The sequence below is a fragment of the Lontra canadensis genome, unplaced genomic scaffold (assembly GCF_010015895.1).
Source record: "Lontra canadensis isolate GAN:19392208 unplaced genomic scaffold, GSC_riverotter_1.0 scaffold18, whole genome shotgun sequence".
NCBI classification, from domain to species: Eukaryota; Metazoa; Chordata; class Mammalia; order Carnivora; family Mustelidae; genus Lontra; species Lontra canadensis.
This window is the reverse complement of record NW_022631012.1, coordinates 6,587,609-6,609,841: the sequence shown is the minus strand read 5'-3', so window position 1 is coordinate 6,609,841 and position 22,233 is coordinate 6,587,609. Positions and strand designations below refer to the sequence as shown.

General features: G+C 37.2%; 1 protein-coding gene across 1 annotated transcript in view; it reads left to right on the top strand.

Annotated features, from left to right (window-relative positions):
• The window catches only part of PTH2R (parathyroid hormone 2 receptor), an 86,783-nt gene that overhangs the window by 10,002 nt on the left and 54,548 nt on the right, over positions 1-22,233 (top strand). Inside the window, exon 2 of the mRNA XM_032860271.1 lies at positions 16,664-16,766. Coding sequence (XP_032716162.1) covers positions 16,664-16,766 — 103 coding nt within the window. The remainder of the gene's footprint in view (positions 1-16,663; positions 16,767-22,233) is intronic.

The window sequence follows — 22,233 nt, the reverse complement described above, 5'->3', positions numbered from 1 at the left end:
TGAATCATAAGCCTTACATTCTTCACAGTACTCACATCACATACCCTCCCCAATGTCCATAATGCAACCACCCTTTCCATACTCCGCTCCTCCCAGCAACCCTCATTTTGTTTTCTGAGAATAAGACTCTCTTATGGTATGTCTCCCTCCTGATCCCATCTTGTTTCATTTTCTCCTTTCTAACCCCTTAAACCTCCCATGCTGCCTCTCAAATTCCTCATATCAGGGAGATCATATTATAATTGTCTTTCTCTGATTGACTGATTTGGCTAGGCGTAATACCCTCTAGTTCCAGTCACGTCATTGCAAATGACAAGATTTCATTTCTTTTGATGGCTGATTAGTATTCCAGTGTGTGTGTGTGTGTGTGTGTGTGTGTGTGTGTGTGTGTGTGTGCGTGCATATTACATCTTCTTTATCCATTCTTCTATTGATGGATATCTAAGTTCTTTCCATAGTTTTGCTATAACATTGCTGTTATAAACATTTGGGTGCAAATGCCTCTTTGGAGCACTACATTTGTAAATTTAGGTTAAATACCCAGTAGTGCGATTGCTGGGTTTTAGGATAGCTCTGTTTCCAACTTTCTGAGGAACCTCCATGCTGCTTTCCAGAGTGGCTGCACCAGCTTGCATTCCCACCAACAGCATAGGAGGGTTCTGCTTTCTCCGCATGCTCTCCCACATCTGTCGTTTCCTGACTTGTTAATTTTAGCCATTCTGACTGGTATGAAGTGGTATTTTATTGTGGTTTTGATTTGTATTTCTCTGATGCAGAGTGATGTGGAGCACTTTTTCATGTGTCTGTTGGCCATATGGATGTCTTCTTTACAGAAATGTGTGTTCATATCCTCCACCCATTTCTTGATTGGATTATTTGTTCTTTGGGTGTTGAGTTTGATAAGTTCATTATAGATTTTGGATGGTAGCCCTTTATCTGATAAGTCATTTGTGAATATCTTCTCCCATTCTGTCAGTTGTCTTTTGGTTTTGTTGACTGTTTCCTTTGCTGTGCAAAAGCTTTTGATCTTGGTGAAGTCCCAGTAGTTCATTTTTGCCCTTGGTTCCCTTGCCTTTGGCGATGTGTCTACCAAGAAGTAACTGTGGCTGAGGACAAAGAGGATGCTGCCTGTGTTCTCCTCAAGGATTTTGATGGATTCCTGTCTCACATTGAGGTCTTTCATCCATTTTGAGTCTGTTTTTGTGTGTGGTGTAAGGAAATGGTCCAGTTTCATTTTTCTGCATGTGGCTGTCCAATTTTCCCAATATCATTTGTTGAAGAGACTTTTTTCCATTGGATATTCTTTCCTGCTTTCTTGGAGATTAGTTGACATTACAGTTGAGAGTTTATTTCTGGGCTCTCTATTCTGTTCCATTGATCTATGTGTCTGTTTTTGTGCCAGTACTATACTGTCTAGATGATCACAGCTTTGTAAAAGAGCTTGAAGTCTGGAATTGTGATGCCACCAACTTTGGCTTTCTTCTTCAACATTCCTCTGGCTATTCGGGTTTCTTTCTTGTTCCATATAAATTTTAGGATTATTTGTTCCATTCCTTTGAAAAAAATGGACGGTATTTTGATAGGGATTGCATTAAATGTGTAGATTGCTTTAGGTAACATGGACATTTTCACAATATTTGTTCTTCCAATCCATGAGCATAGAATGTTTTTCCATTTCTTTGTGTCTTCCTCAATTTCTTACATGAGTACTTTATAGTTTTCTGAGTACAGAATCTTTGCCTCTTTGGTAAGGTTTCTTCCTAGGTATCTTATGGCTTTGGGTGCAATGGTAAATGGGATGGACGCCTTAATTTCTCTTTCTTCTGTCTTATTGTTGGTGTATAGAAATGCAACTGATTTCTGTGCATTGATATTATATCCTGACACTTTACTGAATTCCTGTACAAGTTCTAGTAATTTTGGAGTGGAGTCTTTTGGGTTTTCCACATAAAGTATCATATCATCTGCAAATAGTGAGAGTTTGACTTCTTCTTTGCCAAGTCAGATGCCTTTAACTTCTTTTTGTTGTCTGATTGCTGAGGCTAGGACTTCTAGTACTATGTTCAATAGCAGTGGTGATAGCAGACATCCCAGCTGTGTTCCTGATCTTAGGGGAAAAGCTCTCAGTTTTTCCCCATTGAGAATGATACTCGCTGTGGGTTTTTCATAGATGGCTTTGATGATATTGAGGTATGTACCCTCTGTCCCTACACTGTGAAGAGTTTTGATCAAGAAAGAATGCTGTACTTCATCAAATGCTTTTTCAGCATCTATTGAGAGTATCATACGGTTCTTGTTCTTTCTTTTATAAATGTATTGTATCACATTGATTGATTTGCGGATATTGAACCAACCTTGCAGCCCAGGAATAAATCCCACTTGGTCATGGTGAATAATCCTTTTAACGTACTGTTGGATCCTATTGGCTAGTATTTTGGTGAGAATTTTCACATCTGTGTTCATCAAGGATATCGGTTTGTAATTCACCTTTTTGGTAGGGTCTTTGTCTGGGTTTTGGGATCAAGGTAATGCTGGCCTCATGAAATGAGTTTGGAAGTTTTCCTTCTATTTCTATTTTTTGGAACAGTTTCAAGAGAATAGGTATTAATTCTTCTTTAAATGTTTGGTAGAATTCCCCTGGGAAGCTCTCTGGCCCTGGGCTCTTGTTTGTTGGGAGATTTTTGATGACTGCTTCAATCTCCTTACTGGTTATGGGTCTGTTCAGGTTTTCTATTTCTTCCTGGTTCAGTTTTGGTAGTTTATATGTCTCTAGGAATGCATCCATTTCTTCCAGATTGTCAAATTTGCTGGCATATAGTTGCTGATAATATGTTCTTATAATTGTTTGTATTTCTTTAATGTTTGTTGTGATCTCTCCTCTTTCATTCATGATTTTATTTATTTGGGTCCTTTTTCTTTTCTTTTTGATAAGTTTGGCCAGGGGTTTATCAATCTTATTAATTCTTTCAAAGAACCAGCTCCTAGTTTTGTTGATCTGTTCTACTGTTCTTTGTTTTCTATTTCATTGATTTCTGCCCTGACCTTTATTATGTCTCTTCTCCTGCTGGGTTTAGGCTTTGTTTGCTGTCCTTTCTCTAACTCCTTTAGGTGTAGGGTTAGGTTGTGTACTTGAGACCTTTCTTATTTCTTGAGAAAGGCTTATACTGCTATATATTTTCCTCTCAGGACAGACTTTGCTGTGTTCCAAGGATTTTGAACAGTTGTATTTTCATTTTCATTTGTTTTCCTGAAGTTTTTTCAATTCTTCTTTAATTTCCTGGTTGATCCATTCATTTTTTAGTGGGATGCTATTTAGCCTCCATATATTTGAATTTTTTCCAACTTTCCTCTTGTGATTGAGTTCTAGCTTCAGAACATTGTGGTCTGAAAATATGCAGGGAATGATCCCAATCTTTTGATACCAGTTTTGACCTGATTTGTGACCCAGGATGTGATTTAGTCTGGAGGATGTTCCATGTGCCCTAGAGAAGAATGTGTATTCTGTTGCTTTGGGATGGAATGTTCTGAATATATCTGTGATTTCCATCTGGTCCAGTGTGTCATTTAAAGCCTTTATTTCCTTGTTGATCTTTTGCTTAGATGATCTGTCCATTTCAGTGAGGGGGGTGTTAAAGTCCCCTGTTATTATTGTATTATTGTTGATGTGTTTCTTTGTTTTGTTATTAATTGGTTTATATAGCTGGCTGCTCCCATGTTAGGGGCAGAGATATTTAAAATTGTTAGATCTTCTTGTGGGACAGACCCTTTGAATATGATACAATGTCCTTCCTCATCTCTTAGTATAGTCTTTGGCTTAAAATCTAATTTATCTGATATAAGGATTGTCACCCCAGCTTTCTTTTGATGTCCATTAGCGTGATAAATTGCTTTCTACCCCCTCACTTTAAACCTGGAGGTGTCTTTGGATCTAAAATGAGTTTCTTGTAGACAGCATATTGATGGGTGGTTTTTTTTTTTTTTTTTTTTTAATCCATTCTGATACCCTGTGTCTTTTGATTGGGACATTTAGCCCATTTATATTTAGGGTCACTATTGAAAAATATGAATTTAGTGCCATTGTATTGGCTGTAAGGTGACTGTTACTGTATATTGTCTGTGTTTCTTTCTGGTCTACTACTTTTAGGCTCTCTCTTTGCTTAGAGGACCCCTTGCAATATTTCCTAGAGGGCTGGGTTAGTGTTTGCAAATTCTTTTAGTTTTTGTTTGTCCTGGAAGGTTTTTATCTCTCCTTCTATTTTCAATGACAGCCTAGCTGGATATAGTATTCTTGGTTGCATATTTTTCTCATTTAGTGCTCTGAATATATCATGCCAGTTCTTTCTGGCCTGCCAGGTCCCTGTGGATAAGTCTACTGCTAATCTAATATTTCTACCATTGTATGTTACTGACTTCTTACTTACTTATTTACTGACTTCAAGCTGCTTTCAGGATTTTCTCTTTGTCACTGAGACTTGTAAGTTTTACTTTTAAATGATGGGGTGTGGACCTATTTTTATTGATTTTGTGGGGGGATCTTTGTGCCTCCTGGATTTTGATCATTGTTGTCTTTGCCATATTAGGGAAATTCTCTACTACAATTCTCTCCAATATACATTCTGTCCCCCTCTCTCTTTCTTCTTCTTCTGGAATCCCCATTATTCTAATATTGTTTCATCTTATGGTATCACTTATCTCTCAAATTCTCCCCTTGTGGTCCAGTAGTTGTTTGTCTCTCTTTTGCTCAGCTTCTTTATTCTCCATCATTTGGTCTTCTATATCACTAATTCTCTCTTCTGCCTCATTTATCCTAGCAGTAAGAGTCTCCATTTTTTTATTGAACCTCATTAAGAGCTTTTTTGATTTCAACTTCTTTGATTTTAGTTCCTTTATTTCTGCAGAATGGGATTTTATTTCTCCAGAAAGGGTTCCTCTAATATCTCTCATGTCTTTTATTGGCCTAGCTAGCACCTTGGGAATCGTCATTCTGAACTTTAGTTCTGACATATTACCAATGTGTGTACTGATTAGGTCCGTAGCCATTGGTACTTCCTCTTGCTTTTTTTTTTTTTTTTTTTTTTGGTGAGATTTTCCACCTTGTTATTTTATCCAGATAAGAATATATGAACAAGAAAGTAAGGTCTTAAAGGTGGTAAAAACCTCAAAAATGTAGGCCAACCAAATCAGAGGAGACCCAAAACCTGGGGGAGAAGGAATGGGGAAAAAAATTAAAATAAGTAAATGAATAAATGAATAAATTAATATTAGACTGGTGAAAAGAACAGTGTCCCCCACTTGATTTTGGGTGTATTTTGGTCTTGTAGAAGAAATTACTTCCCAAAATTTTAAAGAAAGAAAAACTTATATATATACAAAAATAAAGGTAAAGATGATGAACGGATGGAGTATAACTATAAAGATGAAAATTTAAAAAAAATTCTAAAAAAAGGAATTAATAAGTTGGTTGGATAAAGATTAAAAAAAAAAAGAGAAGAGAATGTGCTCAGGCTGGAGATTAGAACAAAGCCATATGCTAGATTTAGGGTATATTTTGATCTATTAGAAGAAATTGTATCCCAAAATTTTTTAGAAAATAAAACCTATATGTATACAAAAAATAACATTATATACAACGAAGGGATAAAATATGACTATAACAATGAAGGTTTAAAAATATTTTTTAAAAGAATGGTATTGTTAAGATAAAGTAGTTAAAAAATGTTAAAAGAGGAAAGAGGAAAAGTTAAAAAAAAGTAGAATAAGAAAAACATAAAATTAAAAAAAAATTAAACTTTGCAAGACTTAAGGATCATGGGGAAGAAGCCATGAATTCTATGCGTTGCTGTCCCCTAGCTCTGGAATTCTGCTATTCTTCATTGGTGAGCTTGGTCTTGGCTGGATGTTCTTGCTGATCTTCTGGTTGAGGGGCATATTGCAGTGAGTCTCAAATGTCTTTGTCCGAGATGGAATTGCACCACCCTTGCCAGGGGCCAAGCTAAGTAATGTCCTTGGGTTTGCTCTCGGGAGTTTTTGTTCCCTGAATGCTTTCTGTAGAACTCTGGAGGATGGGAATGAAAATGGCAGCCTCCCAATCTCTGGCCCAGAGGAGTTGAGAGCTTGGGGCCCTACTCCTCAGTGTGCCCTCAGATAAAAGCACTCCCATCTCCCTGGTCTCTGGCTGTGCTCTGAGCTCACCCTGCCTGTGACCAAGCATTTCTGTCTCTGGTGCCCAGCCCTGTTTGGAGTCTCCAAACCCAGCAGATTCCTACTGCGCTGCTACTCCTGGAGGAGGAAGGTGAGTCTCTCCAGATCTGCCACTTGTGGGGTCCCTTCTTGAAGAGCAGTGGCCTGACTGTGTCTTGGATCACAGTTGAAGGCAACCTCATTACTTCAACAAGGAGTGAGAGCTCACTCCTTGGCTCTGAGTCTGTAGTCGGCTTTCCTGCTCTGATACCTGGGAGTTCTGCCACTCTCAGACACCCCCCATCTTTCTGTGACCCTGCGGGACCTGAGACCACACTGTCCACACAAGGCTTCCACCTTCGCTTAGCCTCTGGAGTGACGTCCCTCAGTGAAGCAGACTTCTAAAAGTTCTGATTTTGTGCTCTGCTGCTCCACTGCTTGCTGGGAGCAGGCACCTCTTCCTGTGGTCTATCTTCCTGTCGCTTGGGATTCACTTCTCTGAATGTCCTACCTTTCAGAAACTGGTTGATTTTCTGTTCCTAGAATTGCTGCTGTTCTTCTCTTCTATCTCCTGTTGAGTTTGTAGGTGTTCAGAATGGTTTGATAACTACCCAGCTGAACTCCTGGGACCTAATGTCCTATCAGTCTGCTAGTCCGCCTCCATCTTGTCTCTCTCTGGACCTTATTATTAATAGTAATTTTACCTCATTGCTTTTGCTCAAAATTAGCCTTCTCATTCTCATTGGATATCAACCATGTTATTTTTCCCTGCCATTACGCTTTCTCAGGATCCCACAGCAATGCTGTGTGACAGATGTGTTGCCTGGGGTGGTGACACTATGGATACAAATGGATGAAATGTTTTCACTGCAATTTGGCCAGCAGCCTGATTTTCTGTATTTCAAATTCTGGTTGCCAACTGCCTGAAGGAAATAATCATCTTCTTGATGATTTTTCATATCCCCAAACAGGCCAACACTGTTTGTTATGGTGAGGGTAGATTTTTTATTTTATATTGCATTTTTTTTTTTTTTTGGTTGTATAATGTGATTCTTTTAAAGGTGTACAACACAATAACTTAACACATATACATACATGCTGTGAAATGATTATCATTATCAAGTTAATCAACACATCCATCACCTCACTGTGTGTGTGTGTGTGTGTGTATGTGTGTGTGTATGGTGAGAACACTTATGATCCATGGGCTTACCATGGAGATACTACAGGTTTGGTTTAATAATAAATTAATATTGCAAGAAAATGAGTCAAATAAATTACTGGGTTTCCCAGTGAATATAAAAATTTTATTTATACTATATTGTATTCTGTTAAGTGTGTCATAGCATTATGTCTGAAAAAAATGTACATATCTTAATTAAAAATACTTTGTTGCTGAACAGATGCTAACCATCATTCGAGATTTCAATATATCATGATCACTGATCACAGATCACCATAAGAAATATGATGATACATGAAAGAGTTTGAAATATTGCAAGAATTGAAATAAGTAAACGCTGTTGGAAAATGGCGTGGATAGCCTCATTCCATGCAGGGTTGCCATAACTTTTCAATTTGAATAAAAAAAACCAAAAACAGCATCAGTGAAGGGCAATAAAGCCAAAGTGCAATTAAACGAGGTATGCTGGTTTTTTAAAGTCCTGTATTTTCCCTATAATTACAGGGACCCCATTCAAAGCAAATTTTCAGCTTTTCTATGTTCATAGAAAATTCCCAAATTCTTAGTGTGGAATGACTAAAAGTCATTTTAGATGTACTAGCTAGTTAGGTTTTTAAGTAACTAAAGTTCTTGGGCCAATTTTGCTGAGATTTGAAAATGGAGCTTTTGACTTGAGGATTGAATGTTGCACACACCTGCTTGATCCTGTGGGCCTAGTTCTTAACTTGGCTAATTCAGAATTTGTGTTTTGATGGCAACTTCCACAAAATAAGTAAATTACTTTTGAGGAAGATATAGTTACTTCACTGAATTTCCAAGGGATTTATTTTAAATTAGTTGGTGATTAATAGTTGACACTTAATCTCTTGCTTGGAAGATTTGGTAATGGGTAGGAATTTAAAATTGTCAGTTCTAATTGGCTTTGTTTGAGAAGATAGAGAATTTTCATATTTATAGAAGCCTATAAATTATGGGGGCTACCTATTGCATGATTTCTTTTGCACTAAAATTCTTTGCCAAATAATCTTAATATATTTGCACTTAATTTAGCTCAAATTAATAAATTATATTGTATTTAATTTAAAATTTAGTTGGTCTTTCTCTGTCATGGTTATTATTAAACTAAATACAATTCACTAAAATAAATGAATAAAGAATGAATAAATGAATAAAGAATGAATAAATGAATAAAGAAATGAATAAAATGAATAAAGAAAGTATTTTGAGAAAATTGTAGGTTCACATGTACTGTAAGAAATAATACAGGAATCCTGTATACCTTTTACCCAAGTGCTCCCTTGGTGATGTCTTTCATAACTATAATACAATAGCCCAAGCAGGAAATTCATTTTGATATAATCCACCTACGTAATTCAGTCTTATATGCATTCGTTGGTATGTGCGTGCATTCAGTTTTATGCAGTTTTATCACATGCATAAATGCCCGTGACCACCACCATAGTCAAAATGCAGAACAGTTTCAACACAGGAATCCCTCCTGCTACCTTTCCATAGCCGCAGCCTTTTTTTTTCTACCTTGTCCCTTGCTTTCTCTAGTACCTGGCAGCCACTCATCTGTTCTCCATCTCTATAATCATTAGACGACTTGAATAATTAACTATGCTTGGTTTCTAAATAGTAATTGGAGCTCTACAAATATCTGATAAATTCGTGTGGTTAAGATGAAAGAGAAAGGATGGATGATAGGTGTGAAAGATGACAGTTCTTTGTGATCACTCTCCTAATGCTGACATCCTAACTGATTTTGAGTGAGGCCACGGATAGGTCCATTGTATTCTTAAATTCCATTTGCTTTCTGCATGAACAGGGTCATGGAAGTTTCATGGTTTAGTGCCTAATGTGCAAAATGGACTGGTCTTTAGATTTAGTTTTGAGTTAGAGGTCAATTTGTGAAAGGATTAAAAAACTTGAGAAGTAGGGACACCTGCATTTGGGTTGTGTGTGTGTGTGTGCGCGCGCACGCGCGTGCATTTATGCTGTGTGTTTTATCCATATAACTTGTTTTACTTTGAATTAAAAAAGGACAAATGGGGAAACACTCTCATAGTTGGAGTTTTAATTAAAAAAGATGGTTCAATATTTTCCCCAAAGCTATCAGTTTATTATAACAGAATCCTTTTCTCTATTCCAACCCAGTAGTATAGACAATAAATTCCAAATAATTAAAAACATGTTTCGGGGCGCCTGGGTGGCTCAGTGGGTTAAAGCCTCTGCCTTCGGCTTGGGTCATGATCCTGGGGTCCTGGGATTGAGCCCCGCATCGGGCTCTCTGCTCTGCAGGCAGCCTGTTTCCTCCTCTCTCTCTGCCTGCCTCTCTGCCTACTTGTGATCTCTGTCTGCCAAATAAATAAATAAAATCTTTAAAAAAAAAAAAAGGGAAGGGCTTTCTGAAAGATTATTTAAAAAAAAAAAACAAAGCAGAAACATGTTTCATTCTCCACAATATAAAAATCTTTGGCTACTCTCAAGGGAATCATATTCTTGGGAATGAAATTAGTATTTAAGTTACGTAAAAAAATATTAATATGTTTGTATGAACTCTTTTGAGGCCTGTGTGAAAACATGAAGTAGAAAGTTGATAAAACTGATTAGCTCATTAATACTAGACTGCATGACCAATCCTGAATTCCAAACAAAATTCCTTATTATAGACCAGCTCACCTTTCTCTTGGACTATGGAAAGTAGAATGTCCAAAGAAATTCATTCTCTTTAAACATAGTCTTTCAATCCTTTCCAAATTAGAGTCAAATTTGGTATATGAATATTACAATAACTAAGAAAGCATTATATACCTTAAAGAAATTTTGCTTTATAAAGGAGATATTTTTGCAAAATTATAAAATAGTCATATTTTAACATTTCTTATTTAAAAATTTTTTTTAGGATTTTATTTATTTATTTGGTAGACAGAGATCACAAGTGGGCAGAGAGGCAGGCAGAGACAGACAGAGGGGGAAACAGGCTCTCCACCGAGCAGAGAGCCAGATGCGGAACTCGATCCCAGGACCCTGGGAACATGACCTGAGCCGAAGGCATAGGCTTTAACCCACTGAGCCACCCAGGTACCCCGATATTTCTTATTTAAAACATTTGGTTTTTACAAGCACCTTGTGGCAAATCATCACAAAACATTTGTTTTTTACAAGCACCTTGTGGCAAATCATCATGTACTAAAATGAGGTAATATTTTTATATATATTGTGTTTTTTCAAGTTAGGACAGATTGATTCTTTTGAGAAAAACAACTTAGATAATTGTAGATTCATATGTGATTGTAAGAAATAATACAGAGAGAGCCCTGTATCCTCTGCCCAGCTTCTCCCAGTGGTAATATTTTACAAAAAGTATAGTACAATATCATGACCAGTTTATTGACATTGATGTAGTCAAGATACAGAACTTTACTACTTCCAAAATATTCCCCTTCTGTTGCCATTCTATGGACGCACTCACATCTCCACCTCAACCCCAGGGCCACGATTAATCTGTTCTTCATTTCTATAATTTACTGTGTGTTTTCACTCTTTTTTTTCCCTTTGTTCGCTTGCTAGAAATTTTTCAATTTTATTGTCTTTTTAAAGACCTAACTCTTTGTTTCATTGATATTCTCTATTTTTTAAAAAAATTATTGATTTCCTTTTTTATCTTTATTATGTCCTTCTTTCTATTTGCTTTGGATTTAGTTTTCTCTCCTTTTCCCAGGTTTTTTAGGTGAGACATTATGTTATGGACATGAGACTTTTCTTCTTTTCCAATGTAGGTTTTAGTGCTATAAATTTCTCTCAGCGTCGCTTTCGTTGTACCTTACACGTTTTGATATTTTGTATTTTCATTTTCATTCAGTGCAGTGTATTGTTTTGATTTTCCCTGAGACTTTCTTTTTGCCCCATGGGTTATTTAGAAGTATGTTGTTTAGTTTCCAAGTGTGTGAAGATTTTCCTGTTGTCTTTCTGTTTTTGATTTCTAGTTTGAGCCCATTGTATCTGGGAATCTAGTCTGTATGATTTCAGTTCCAAACTTGTTGAGATCTGTTTTATGGCCGAGGACATGGTCTGCCTTGATATATATTCTGTGAGCATTTGGAAAGAATTTGTACTCTGCCTTGTTGAGTGGAGTGTTCTGTAAATGCCCCTTAGGTCCTCTTGGTTGATGGCATTGTTGAGTTCTTCTGTATCTTTGTTGCTTTTCTGTCTCTTTGTTTTATCAATTGAGCAAGGAGTACTGAAGTTTCCAACTTTAATTGTGGACTTGCCTATTTCCTCTTTAAATTCTATCAATGTTTGCTTCACATATTTTTTTTTAAAGATTTATTTATTTATTTTAGAGAGAGACTGAGAGTGTGGGGCCAGAGGGAGAAGAGAGAGAATCCCAAGCAGACTCCCCACTGAGTGCAGAGGGCTTCCATCTCATGACCCTGAGATCTGACCTGAGCCAATACCAAGAGTCAGTTTCTTCACCGACTGAGCCACCCAGGTGCAGGCACCCCTACTGTTTTTTGTTGCATATACTTTTAAGATAGCTATGTTTTTTTGGTGCAATGATACTTTTATCCTTATATAATGTCCCTCTTGGGCTCTGGTGGTTTTGTTTGCTCTGAAGTCTACTTTATCTGATATTAACATAATTGGGGAAGTAAGGGTGTCTCTAGAAGTTTAGGTTCCCCAGCCAGCTGCTGTTGACACCCAAGGTGGGGAGCTCCTTGTTGCTGATGGGTGGGGATATGAGTTCAAACCCCCGCCCCCCGCCACGTGGTCTCCACTGACACCACAGAGGGGTGGCCTCATTGCTAGGCTGACTCCCTACTTGGTCTTTTCTGACAACATCCCAAGGAGGGCTACCTTTTAACTGCCTGCAGGAGAGGGAAGTCCAGGCTCTCCATGTGGTCTCCACTGACACCTGAGGCATGATGGGGCATGTTACAGACCAGCGTGGCAAACATCCTGGCTCTCTACTTCATTCTGAAACTGCTCTGGAGAGAGCGTAGTGTTACCTCCTTTCAACCCACTAAGGGTGGATCTCCACTTGTCCTTTGCTGGTGTCAGTTGGGTTAGAGCTGCAGCGTTTTTTGTGTGGTGTTTGGCTTAGGTCGAGCTGTTATTATGTAAAAGTTTTCTGTCTAGTCAGGCGGTTCCTCTCCTTCCTTGCTGCGGAGAGTGTGGTTTTCTTGAGGCTTTTTTTTTTTTTTTTTTTTTGAGTCCGTGTCTATTGTTGCCAGCTTCTCAACTCCAAGTCCCAAATACATAAGGCAAAAAGAAAACTGAGAGAATTTACCATTGTGTTGTTCTTTGGGATCGGAGGTCCCTAGCTGGTCTGCTTTCTGCTCTTTGCCTTTCAGAATCATCTCATGTTCATTTTATATATAATGTCCAGAGTTTTTAGTTGTACTCACTGGGAGAAGTAGCGAAAAATACACTTACTCCATCGTGCAGAAGTGGAAGTTCCAGAATGGTTCTTTTTAAGAACATCTAATTTATGGGTTCATGTTAACTTAAAAATGGAATAAATGTGAATATTGAAATTATAAGAATTTGCATGTTCTGACTTCAATTAATCAGTACCTATAACAACAACTTTAAGTACTTTCAGTAAAATACAATATTTTATTTCAAATTGTATTGTAAATGATCACTTACCCAGAAAAAAAATGTTTTGTTTTGTTTTGTTTTTTAACTAAATGTACCATTTTATTTTGGATGCAGTTGTTGCCTTTGGAGTAACAGCCATTGACCATGAAAACTCCTCTTCTGTTTTAAGTACACTATGATTTTACTGTCCCTCTATGGTGAAGAACACTTGTAACTAAGGAGGAAGAGAAAGCAATATAAAAGATGTTAAACATTTTCCATATTCTCACTTGATGACTGAAGAGCAATTTAAAAGTCATGGATTAGCACATTCTAATCAAATTTGCTCCTGGTTAAACTGGCCACATTGTATAGAGCAAAATATCTGTAGAAGCTATAGTATATATGATGCTTATGTTCCTGAAAATGTTATCCTGATAAAAAGGCTAAATCTGCACAAAAGAAAACAAAAAATGTATTTATTCAAGTAAAAATGAGCAAGGGATGATTTGCAGTGTTCATGTTTGATAACTGAAGTCACAGTTCTCTGAATCAAATTTAGAGTTCTGAAACTTGGTCACAGCTTACCCAGTGTTTTTCTAGGATTGAAGTAAAATAAAATAGTTATTGAACTGAAAAAACAAACAAAGAAAAAACCAGCCGGAAAACAGAACAACAAAAAAAATGAATGGTGCTTGGCTGTTTCTGGATAATGAATGAGAAGTCAGTTTCACTACCATGCTACCCAGATGGTTCATCAGGCCCACATTTCATTCTCCCTTCTGGATAAGTGAGTTTTTTATAGCTCATTTTTAGTGTAGTTACATTTAAGTCAGGATCTGCATTGTGTTTGCCTGATGACTAAATTATGGTGTCTATTCCAATCCAAAAAATTAGTTTTTGTTTATTGTCTCCTTTCATAAATATCATTAAATGTGAGCACTGAACTATGAATATTATTCAAAAGTCTCTAAAACTATATACCAGACTATTCACTGAACTGCTCTTTGTATTATAAATATCTTGGGAAATAAACTCATAATTTTCAGGAACAAGACTTTTTTTATTCTGAAACTAGTTCTTATGATAGATTATTTTTTCCATATTCTCCATTTGAAGTTAACCTGCCAGGTTGTCATTTTATGTTATTTAAAATCATAATTGTCATAATCTCTGGGTTCTTATGGCTAATAATATAAACATCTTTCTATTTCTGTTGTTTAATCCATAATGTCTTACTGCAAAACATAAAAAGGGTTGTTTTCCCATGTTCCTTAATGAATGGTTTTAGAAAATAAGTATTTGCAGCCTGAAATTAAAGATTTGGGGTACGCAAAGTGTTGTATTATTGGGAGTTGGTTACTTAGGTAAATTGATGAGTTTTACCTTCTCATTTGATTTAAGAATTTCTAAGTCGCCTACAGAGAGACAGAAATGCAAAGCTCTGGATTCTATCATCATCATCATTATTAATAATTATTGTTTTAAAGATTTTATTTATTTATTTGAGAGAGAGAGACAGTGACCATGAGCAGGGGAGGGGCAGAGGAAGAGGGAGAAGGAGAAGCAGACTCCCCGCTGAGCAGGGAGCCTAACATGGGGCTGGATCTCAGGACCCTGGGGTCATGACCTGGGCTGAAGGCAGACATTTAACCAACTGAGCCTCCCCAGGCTCCCCTGGACCCTTGATTATTAATAAATCTACAAAACCCATAATACTCAGTATCCTCTTTCTATGGACCACCTATAGAAATTTGTGGTTGTTTAAAGATATATTTATAAATTTTTTGATATCTCTCTTTAAAAGATAAAGATTAATTCCCCTCCTCTTAAGTGAGACTTGGTGGCTTGCTTTTAGCTAATGGAATATGATGGGAATGACCATGAGTGTCATCTGAGATTAGATCATAAAAGACATAGTGGGTTTCCCCTTGCTTTCTCTCTGGAATCACTCATCTGTGGGAAGCCAATTGTCATGTTGTAAAGACACTCAGGCACCCATATGAAGAGAACTGTGTGGTGAGGAACTAACATTTCTTCTCATCAGCCACTGAGGAACTGAAGTCCTCTGCCAATAGCTGTGTGAGGGCATCATCTTGGAAGTGGATTCTCTAGTCCCAGTCAGGTCTGTGTGACAACGTCTATAGCTGAAGTTTTAACTGAAATCTCTTAAGAGACTGAGCCCAGAACCACCCAGCTAAGCCTCTCTCAATTGTGAGATAATTAATGTTTGTTGTTTGAAGCCAAAGAGTTTTGGGTAAATTTGTTACATAGCTAGAGATGATGAATACAGACTTTTTCTACTTAAAATTCTTTTCTTTTGGAATCACGCTTTGTATCAAGTGGATTGTACCATGAAGCATGACTTTGTTATTGAGTTTTCTGGAAGTTCACTGTGGCTTGAAGAGATGTGTATGGGTGCCAAGTCGGCAGAGGTGGATTTTGATGACTTTGTAATATGTCAGTTTGGTTATGTTAAAATGTATACCCCAGAATTCCCATTACCTTTATGTTTCTGGTTAGAGTGACACACAAGACATTTTTTCATGAGCACTGGTGGGCAGAAGTGAAGCAGCAGCCATTTTGTTTTTTTACACTCAGATGGTCAAGGCAGGTACTTTCGTATCTCACACACATTGTTGCTTATATTTGGGCTCATCTCACTGGGGAAGGACAGTAGCCAGGCCTGCAGCTCTTTCATCTTTTCCTGGGTCCTCCTTTAACTTCTCTGATTCTTGGGTTAAGTGTGTGTTTAGGTCCATGATAAAGAATGCCAGCTTCTTCAGGACACCAGCAACATGAAGGTTAGAGGCGACAAGAATTCACATGTACTTTAGTATGTCCTTACGGTTTCTAGCTCATGCTCATGGTTCCAGTTTGTTCTTATTCTTCCTCCCTTTACATTTATCTTCTCTTTTTGATTTCCTGACCTGCAGATTTCTAGCTCCTGCATCAGATAAAAAAAAAAAAAAAAAAACCTTTAGAAGTTTTTTACACAACTTCCACAATACTTTAGTCAAATTGTCAAATCCCTGTAACAAGTACTTTTTCTATCTCTATCTCTACCTATATTTCTTTGTAATTTATCTTAATCTCTTAATAGTTCTGCTTCTCTGATTGAAGCTTGACTAATATAATGATCTTTACCATTATCCTGTACCTTCACATATGCTGGTTTTCAAACTTATTAAAGTTGGTGCCAGAACCATAAAGGGTTCCTGTGAAACATGGGGATTACCAGTTGCCACCTCCAGAAATAAATTCTGATTCACTAAATCTGATCTTAATCTGATCCTTAATTAGCTTAAGGATCTACGCTTTATATGTGCCTCAGATTCAGGCTGTCCAAGCACCATACTTTGAACAAACATTTATGAATGTTTTGTCATAGTTAAGATAAAATGTATTTCATTGAAATGAAGGTTTTTCCAAAGTAGAATTTCTTCTCCATTGCTGGTGGTATTAAAGCCAAACCTAGGTGAACTCATTCAATTAGAATTCATTATTCACTTGTATGTTAGGTGCATGTTCCAGGGTGGGAATGAAAGGTACTTCGTAGAAAGTTTGACTCAGATAAAAGACTATTCCAGATAGCAGGATATCAAAACTTTAATTTTCAACAGTATTAGAAGGTAGATAATGAAATATTATATCATGGTTTAAAAAAGAGGTAATGGGAATGTTTTTCTGTTTGTATTTTTTTTATTTCCCCAGCTGGATTCTGATGGCACTATTACGATAGAGGAGCAGATTGTCCTTGTGCTGAAAGCTAAAGTACAGTGTGAGCTCAACATCACAGCTCAGCTTCAGGAAGGAGGTAAAGGTGCTAAAAATCATGTCGTCTTGTGTCCCCACCCCAGTTCTCAAAAATACTCAAATTCCCCTTTTAAGTAGCAGTTGGGTATTCCTCATCACTCATTCCATGTTTCCATGTGAAGGATCATGTAGCAGAACCATGCTCTTTTCATTTCTTTTTAAAAAGTTTTTAATTAAATTAATTAATTAATTTTAATTTAATTTAATTTTTTATCTTTTTAAAGATTTTATTTATTTGACAGAGACCACAAGTAGGCAGAGAGGCAGGCAGAGAGAGAGAGGAGGAAGCAGGCTCCCAGCTGAGCAGAGAGCCCGATGCGGGGCTCAATCCCAGGACCCTGGGTTCATGACCTGAGCCAAAGGCAGAGCCTTTAACCCACTGAGCCACCCAGGCGCCCTCTTTTCATTTCTTTAACCACAAGCTCTTCCCTCCCTGTGGACAGAATGACTTGCCTGACTTTAGAGTTTCAGAATAGCAGCTGGGCACGTGCACATCAGTCTCTTTCTCAGGCCTCTTTTTGGGATCTCTTTGCTTGCAGACAGCATACATCCTGGTTTGCCCTCAACCAGGTAGTAAGCTTGGAGGGACAGGCTCTGTTCTTGTGTGTCTTGCTTGCAGTTTGGTAGTGTATATAAATATTAGAAGAACAAATAAGCAGGCCCTTTTATATGTACCTAGGCCCTGTTCTCAAAACATTTTTTCTTTTTAGTAAAATGATTATTTAATTTCCATATGCCCGACTTTCTGTGTTATTTCTCAACTAGTTCCACATTCAAGTGGGGAACTAGAAAAGCAAAACAATACTACAGGTGAGCTTGTGGTGGCTTTTGTACTCCTGGGGTTACTCTGCTGTTATAATTGCACAGGAACCTGTGGCTTATTCTCCTCAGGGCCTGGTGATGACTCGTAGTTCTTATTGGGACCATTGAGAAAAATTATTTATTGGAATCTTTGGAGTAATAGGTAAATTATAATGTTTTATATGGGAAAATGCCTTGCCTTGATAGTTGAGTATAATTTAGGAATTTTTTTTTTTAAAGGGAGGTGCTATTTACTGAGCTTCCCTAAATTCTCAACAATCTGAATGCAGCAGATGTCTCTAAAGCTATGTTGTACTAAAATTCACAAGTCAGGAAACAACAGATGTTGGTGAGAATGTGGAGAAAGGGGAACCCCCTTCACTGTTGGTGGGAATGAAATCTGATACAACCACTCTGGAAAACAGTATGGAGATGTTAAAAATAGAGATACCCTATGATGCAGCAATTGCGCTACTAGGTATTTATCTAAAGGATACAAACATAGTGATCCGAAGGGGCACCTGCACCCCGGTGTTTATGGCAACAGTGTCCACAATGGTCAACCTATGGGAAGAGCCCAAATTTTCATTGACAGATAAATGGATAAAGAAGATGTATGTATATATTTATATAATGAAATATTATGCAGCCATCAAAAAGAACGAAATCTTGCCATTTGCTGTGACATGGATGGAACCAGAAAGTATTATACCAGGAGAAATAAGTCATAGAAAGACAAATACCATATGATTTCGCTCATATGTGGAATTTAAGAAACAAAACAGATGAACAAAGAGGAAGGGAAGGAAAAATAAAATGAGATGAAATCTGTGGGAGAGGCAAACCATAAGGGACTCTTAACTCTAGGAAATAAACTGAAGGTTGCTGGAGGGGAGGTCAGTGTGAGGATGAGGTAATTGGATGATGGACATTAAAAAGGGTACTTGATGTAATAAGCACTGCGTGTTATATGCAACTGATGAATCACTAAATTCTACCCCTGAAACTAATAATGCAGTATATGTTAGCTAAATTGAATTTAAATAAAAAATAAAAATAAAAGCTATGCCCTGGGGATGTTTGGGTAGCTCCGTTAGTTAAGCCTCAGACTTTTGATTTCAGCTTAGTTCATGATCTCAGGGTTGTGAGATTGAGCTCTGCACTGGATGTGGAACCTGCTTAAAATTTTCTCTCTCACTTACCCACTGCCCCTGCGCCCACCTCTCCCTCTCTAAAAAAAAAAAAAAAAAAAAAAAAAAAGCTATGCCCTATAATGAGATATCTGGTTTGATCTACTTCATTCTAATCTCCAAATACTTAATTTAAGAACATTTAAAGTTTATAACTTCTTCCTCTTGAATAATATAAGCAATTTGAAATACTTTAATTACTTCCAAATTATATGCTATGTCATATAATTTTATATTAATAAAGTCATATAGTTTTATCTTATATATTATAATTTTTCTTCAAGATGAAATATATCTTTTTGTGAACTTGCTTTCAGTGAACGCTCTCAGTGTTTGTCTGAAAAGGTGTTTATTTCAGTCTCAATTGTCAAAGATACTTTTTCTGGACATATGATTCTTGGTTGAGAATTATTTATTTTTAGTGTCTGAATATTATTTCATTTTACTGTAGCTTCTGTTGTTATTGGTGACAAATCAGTTTTCAGTCTTTGTTGATGATTAGTTTTTTTTTCTCTCTGGCTCCTTTTAAGAGATTTTCTTTGTATTTGATGTTCTGCAGCTTTAGTCTGTATCTAGGTATGGATTCATTTAATTTCTGAAGTCTGAGGATCTATGTCTTTCAGTCATTCATGGGAATGGTTTGCTATTTTGTCTTTGAAACTTTGTTCTCTCCCATTTTCCTAGTCTTTCCATTGGAACACTAATTAGATAAATATAGGACCTTCTCAGACCCTTTGTGTCTTCATAAAATAGATGAAATAAATATGGCAAAATATTATCAAGTGTCAATTCCAGGTTCTATATACATAAAATATTCTCTGACTTATTTGTGAAAAAAATTGTAATAAAAAGAAAATACCATTTTTCCTCATGTCTATGAAAGTGGAGGAAGTATAAATTCAAATACCTAGCTATTAAATGATTCAAGTAGTTAAAAACAAAACCCCAAGTATTGTTGATCCCAGTGTGACTTCACAAATGTATGGTTACACTGTATTATGGGTAACTATAGAATTGAAAAGAGACAAAGTTGGAGTTTCCAAATTTTAGACTGTTCTGTGTAAAGATCATAGTATGACAACATCACTAATAAGTAGTTTGTCCTGGCATACACAAAAGATGACAGGGAATATAATTAATGGTGTTAATTTATAAAGAGAGATTGGTGAATCATCAGGCAATTAATTAGTTTCTTGGTAACTGGTGAAAGTATTTACTCACATAGGATGTGAAATGATGATCAAAGAGTAGATGTTAATTAAGATCTCTGTATTAGCTGTGTGAGGCCATGGCTTCCTCAATTTTTTCAATGTTTGTGGATATTTATTATACTGTTTGTCAAAGAGCCACCAGAGAGATGAACATAATCCACAGAAACATTATTTTTGAGGAATGTTGGTTTTCTGAATTTTGGGGAGTGTGTGTGTATGTGTGTGAGGTATCTTGTAGGGAACTAGAAAATTATCCCCTTTAGAGCATGAGGAAAATACAGCAGATTTATCTCCATAGTGGCTTAAAACTACATAATTATAAAATAAATGGTCATTGGGTTTTAAACTTGTATGAATTTTAAACTTGTACGAAGACCTTATTCCATCATGTTAACTAACTCTTGCCAGAAAGTATCAGGATATTGCAGCATACATTTTATGTATCTATGTATCTGTTTTAGAGAGAGAGAGAGAGAGAATGCAAGTAGTGGGGAGGGACAGAGGAAGAGGGAGATAGAGATTCCCAAGCTGGCTCTGTGCTCAGTGCAGAGCCCTACGCTGGGCTTGATTTCACAACCCTGAGGTCATGACCTGAGCCAAGATCAAGAGTTGGGTACCAACTGACTGAGTCAGCCAGGCACCCCTGCAGCATACATTTTGGAGGGACAGCTAGTTTTTGGAACTCAAGAATGTGTGTCCAGGTTCAATTTTGGTAGATTGTACAATAGGTCTCTGGTAAAAGATTGAACAAGTACAGGTCAATGAGGATGCATGTCTTGTTAAAGACAAAGTGAATGTCATATGGAAGCCATATGGAATGGTAGCAAGATACAGAAGAATGTCTAGGGTAAGGTTAGTGGAAGGGGTTGATTCATTGCACTCTGTTTGAACAAGAAAGAAAAACAAAACACAGATAATGGGGGAAAGAAGCTGGTGAAGCCATGCTCCAGAAGCAAGAGCCAGTATAATGGGTTCCTGGGTTGCTTGTGATATGTGAAGCACAGGCTTTTATTGTGTGGGCAAAGTGAGGCTGTTTCCAAGAAAATGCTCTCTTCTATAAGAACAGTGTGAGTGAGGGAAGACGTTTCTTTTTTCTTATTGCTTCAGCAATCCCCAAAGCAAATCAGGTTATTTGTTTCCATGTGATATGGAGGACAGTAAGAAATTAATTTCAGGTTTATGCTGAATTCTTTTCTGTATAGATCAGGGTTTGCATGACTATTCAAAACTGAACAAACAACTCGACATCATGAACATCAGCTAGAAGAAAATTACTCAGCTACTGTAGTGTAATTGGTAACTAAAAAATTGAGGGAGCTATAATTGTAACAGAATAAGGGTCCCCCAAAATGTCCATACCCCAATACCTGGTGTTATGCCTGTGTATATGCTATGTTAAATGGTGCAAGGACATTGCAGCTGGGATTATAGTTATGGGCCTTAAAGTAGGGAGATTATCCTGGATTATCTGGATGGGTCCAATGTGGTGTGTGTGGTGGATGAATCAGGAGGGGAAAAGGAGAGTGGAAGAGAGACATGAGGAGACGTGTCAGCTTGTCTTGCTGACTTTGAAGATGGAGGAAAGGAGTCATAAACCAAGGAATATAAGTGGTTTCTAGAAGTTGATCACCCTCAAGGAAATGGGGAACTCAGTCCTAGTTGAACTCACTGGGCTTATGACTTAAAGAACTAGTGAGATAATAAGTTTGGGTTATTTGAAGCCATTACGTTTGTGGTAATTTGTTATGGTAGCAATAGAAACATGAATACAACACGCATTAAAAGTAATCTCATTTTCAAATGGAGGATATGCTCTCTTCTTGGAAGTTCAATACACAACTAATGGAGAGCAGTCCTGAAGAACACACAGTGTTGACTCTGACTGAATATTTGTTAAGCGCCTGCCTAGGACTGGCTACAAAACAGACAAAATTCCCCACCTTCAGGGTTTCTGTGGTTTAAGAAACCATAATAAAATAACAGTTCCTATTGGAAGGTGATGAGAGCTCAGGTAAAAAGCATAGAAGGAAAGGGGATAAGGCAAGTTTTGAAGGTAATATAAATGGGGAAAGTTTACTTAGAAGTGATCTGAGTAAAAGTCTGTAGGGTGAACGGGAATAAACCTTAAGGCCATCTGCTGAAAGGACTGAAGTGAAGGGAGAGCTAGGAGGACCTTAGCAGAACCAGGTCAGGGAGAGAAGTATGGGGGAAAGAGGATCTTGAAGGGCTTTCAGATTTTGTAGACTTGGCTTTTGCTGGGAGTGAG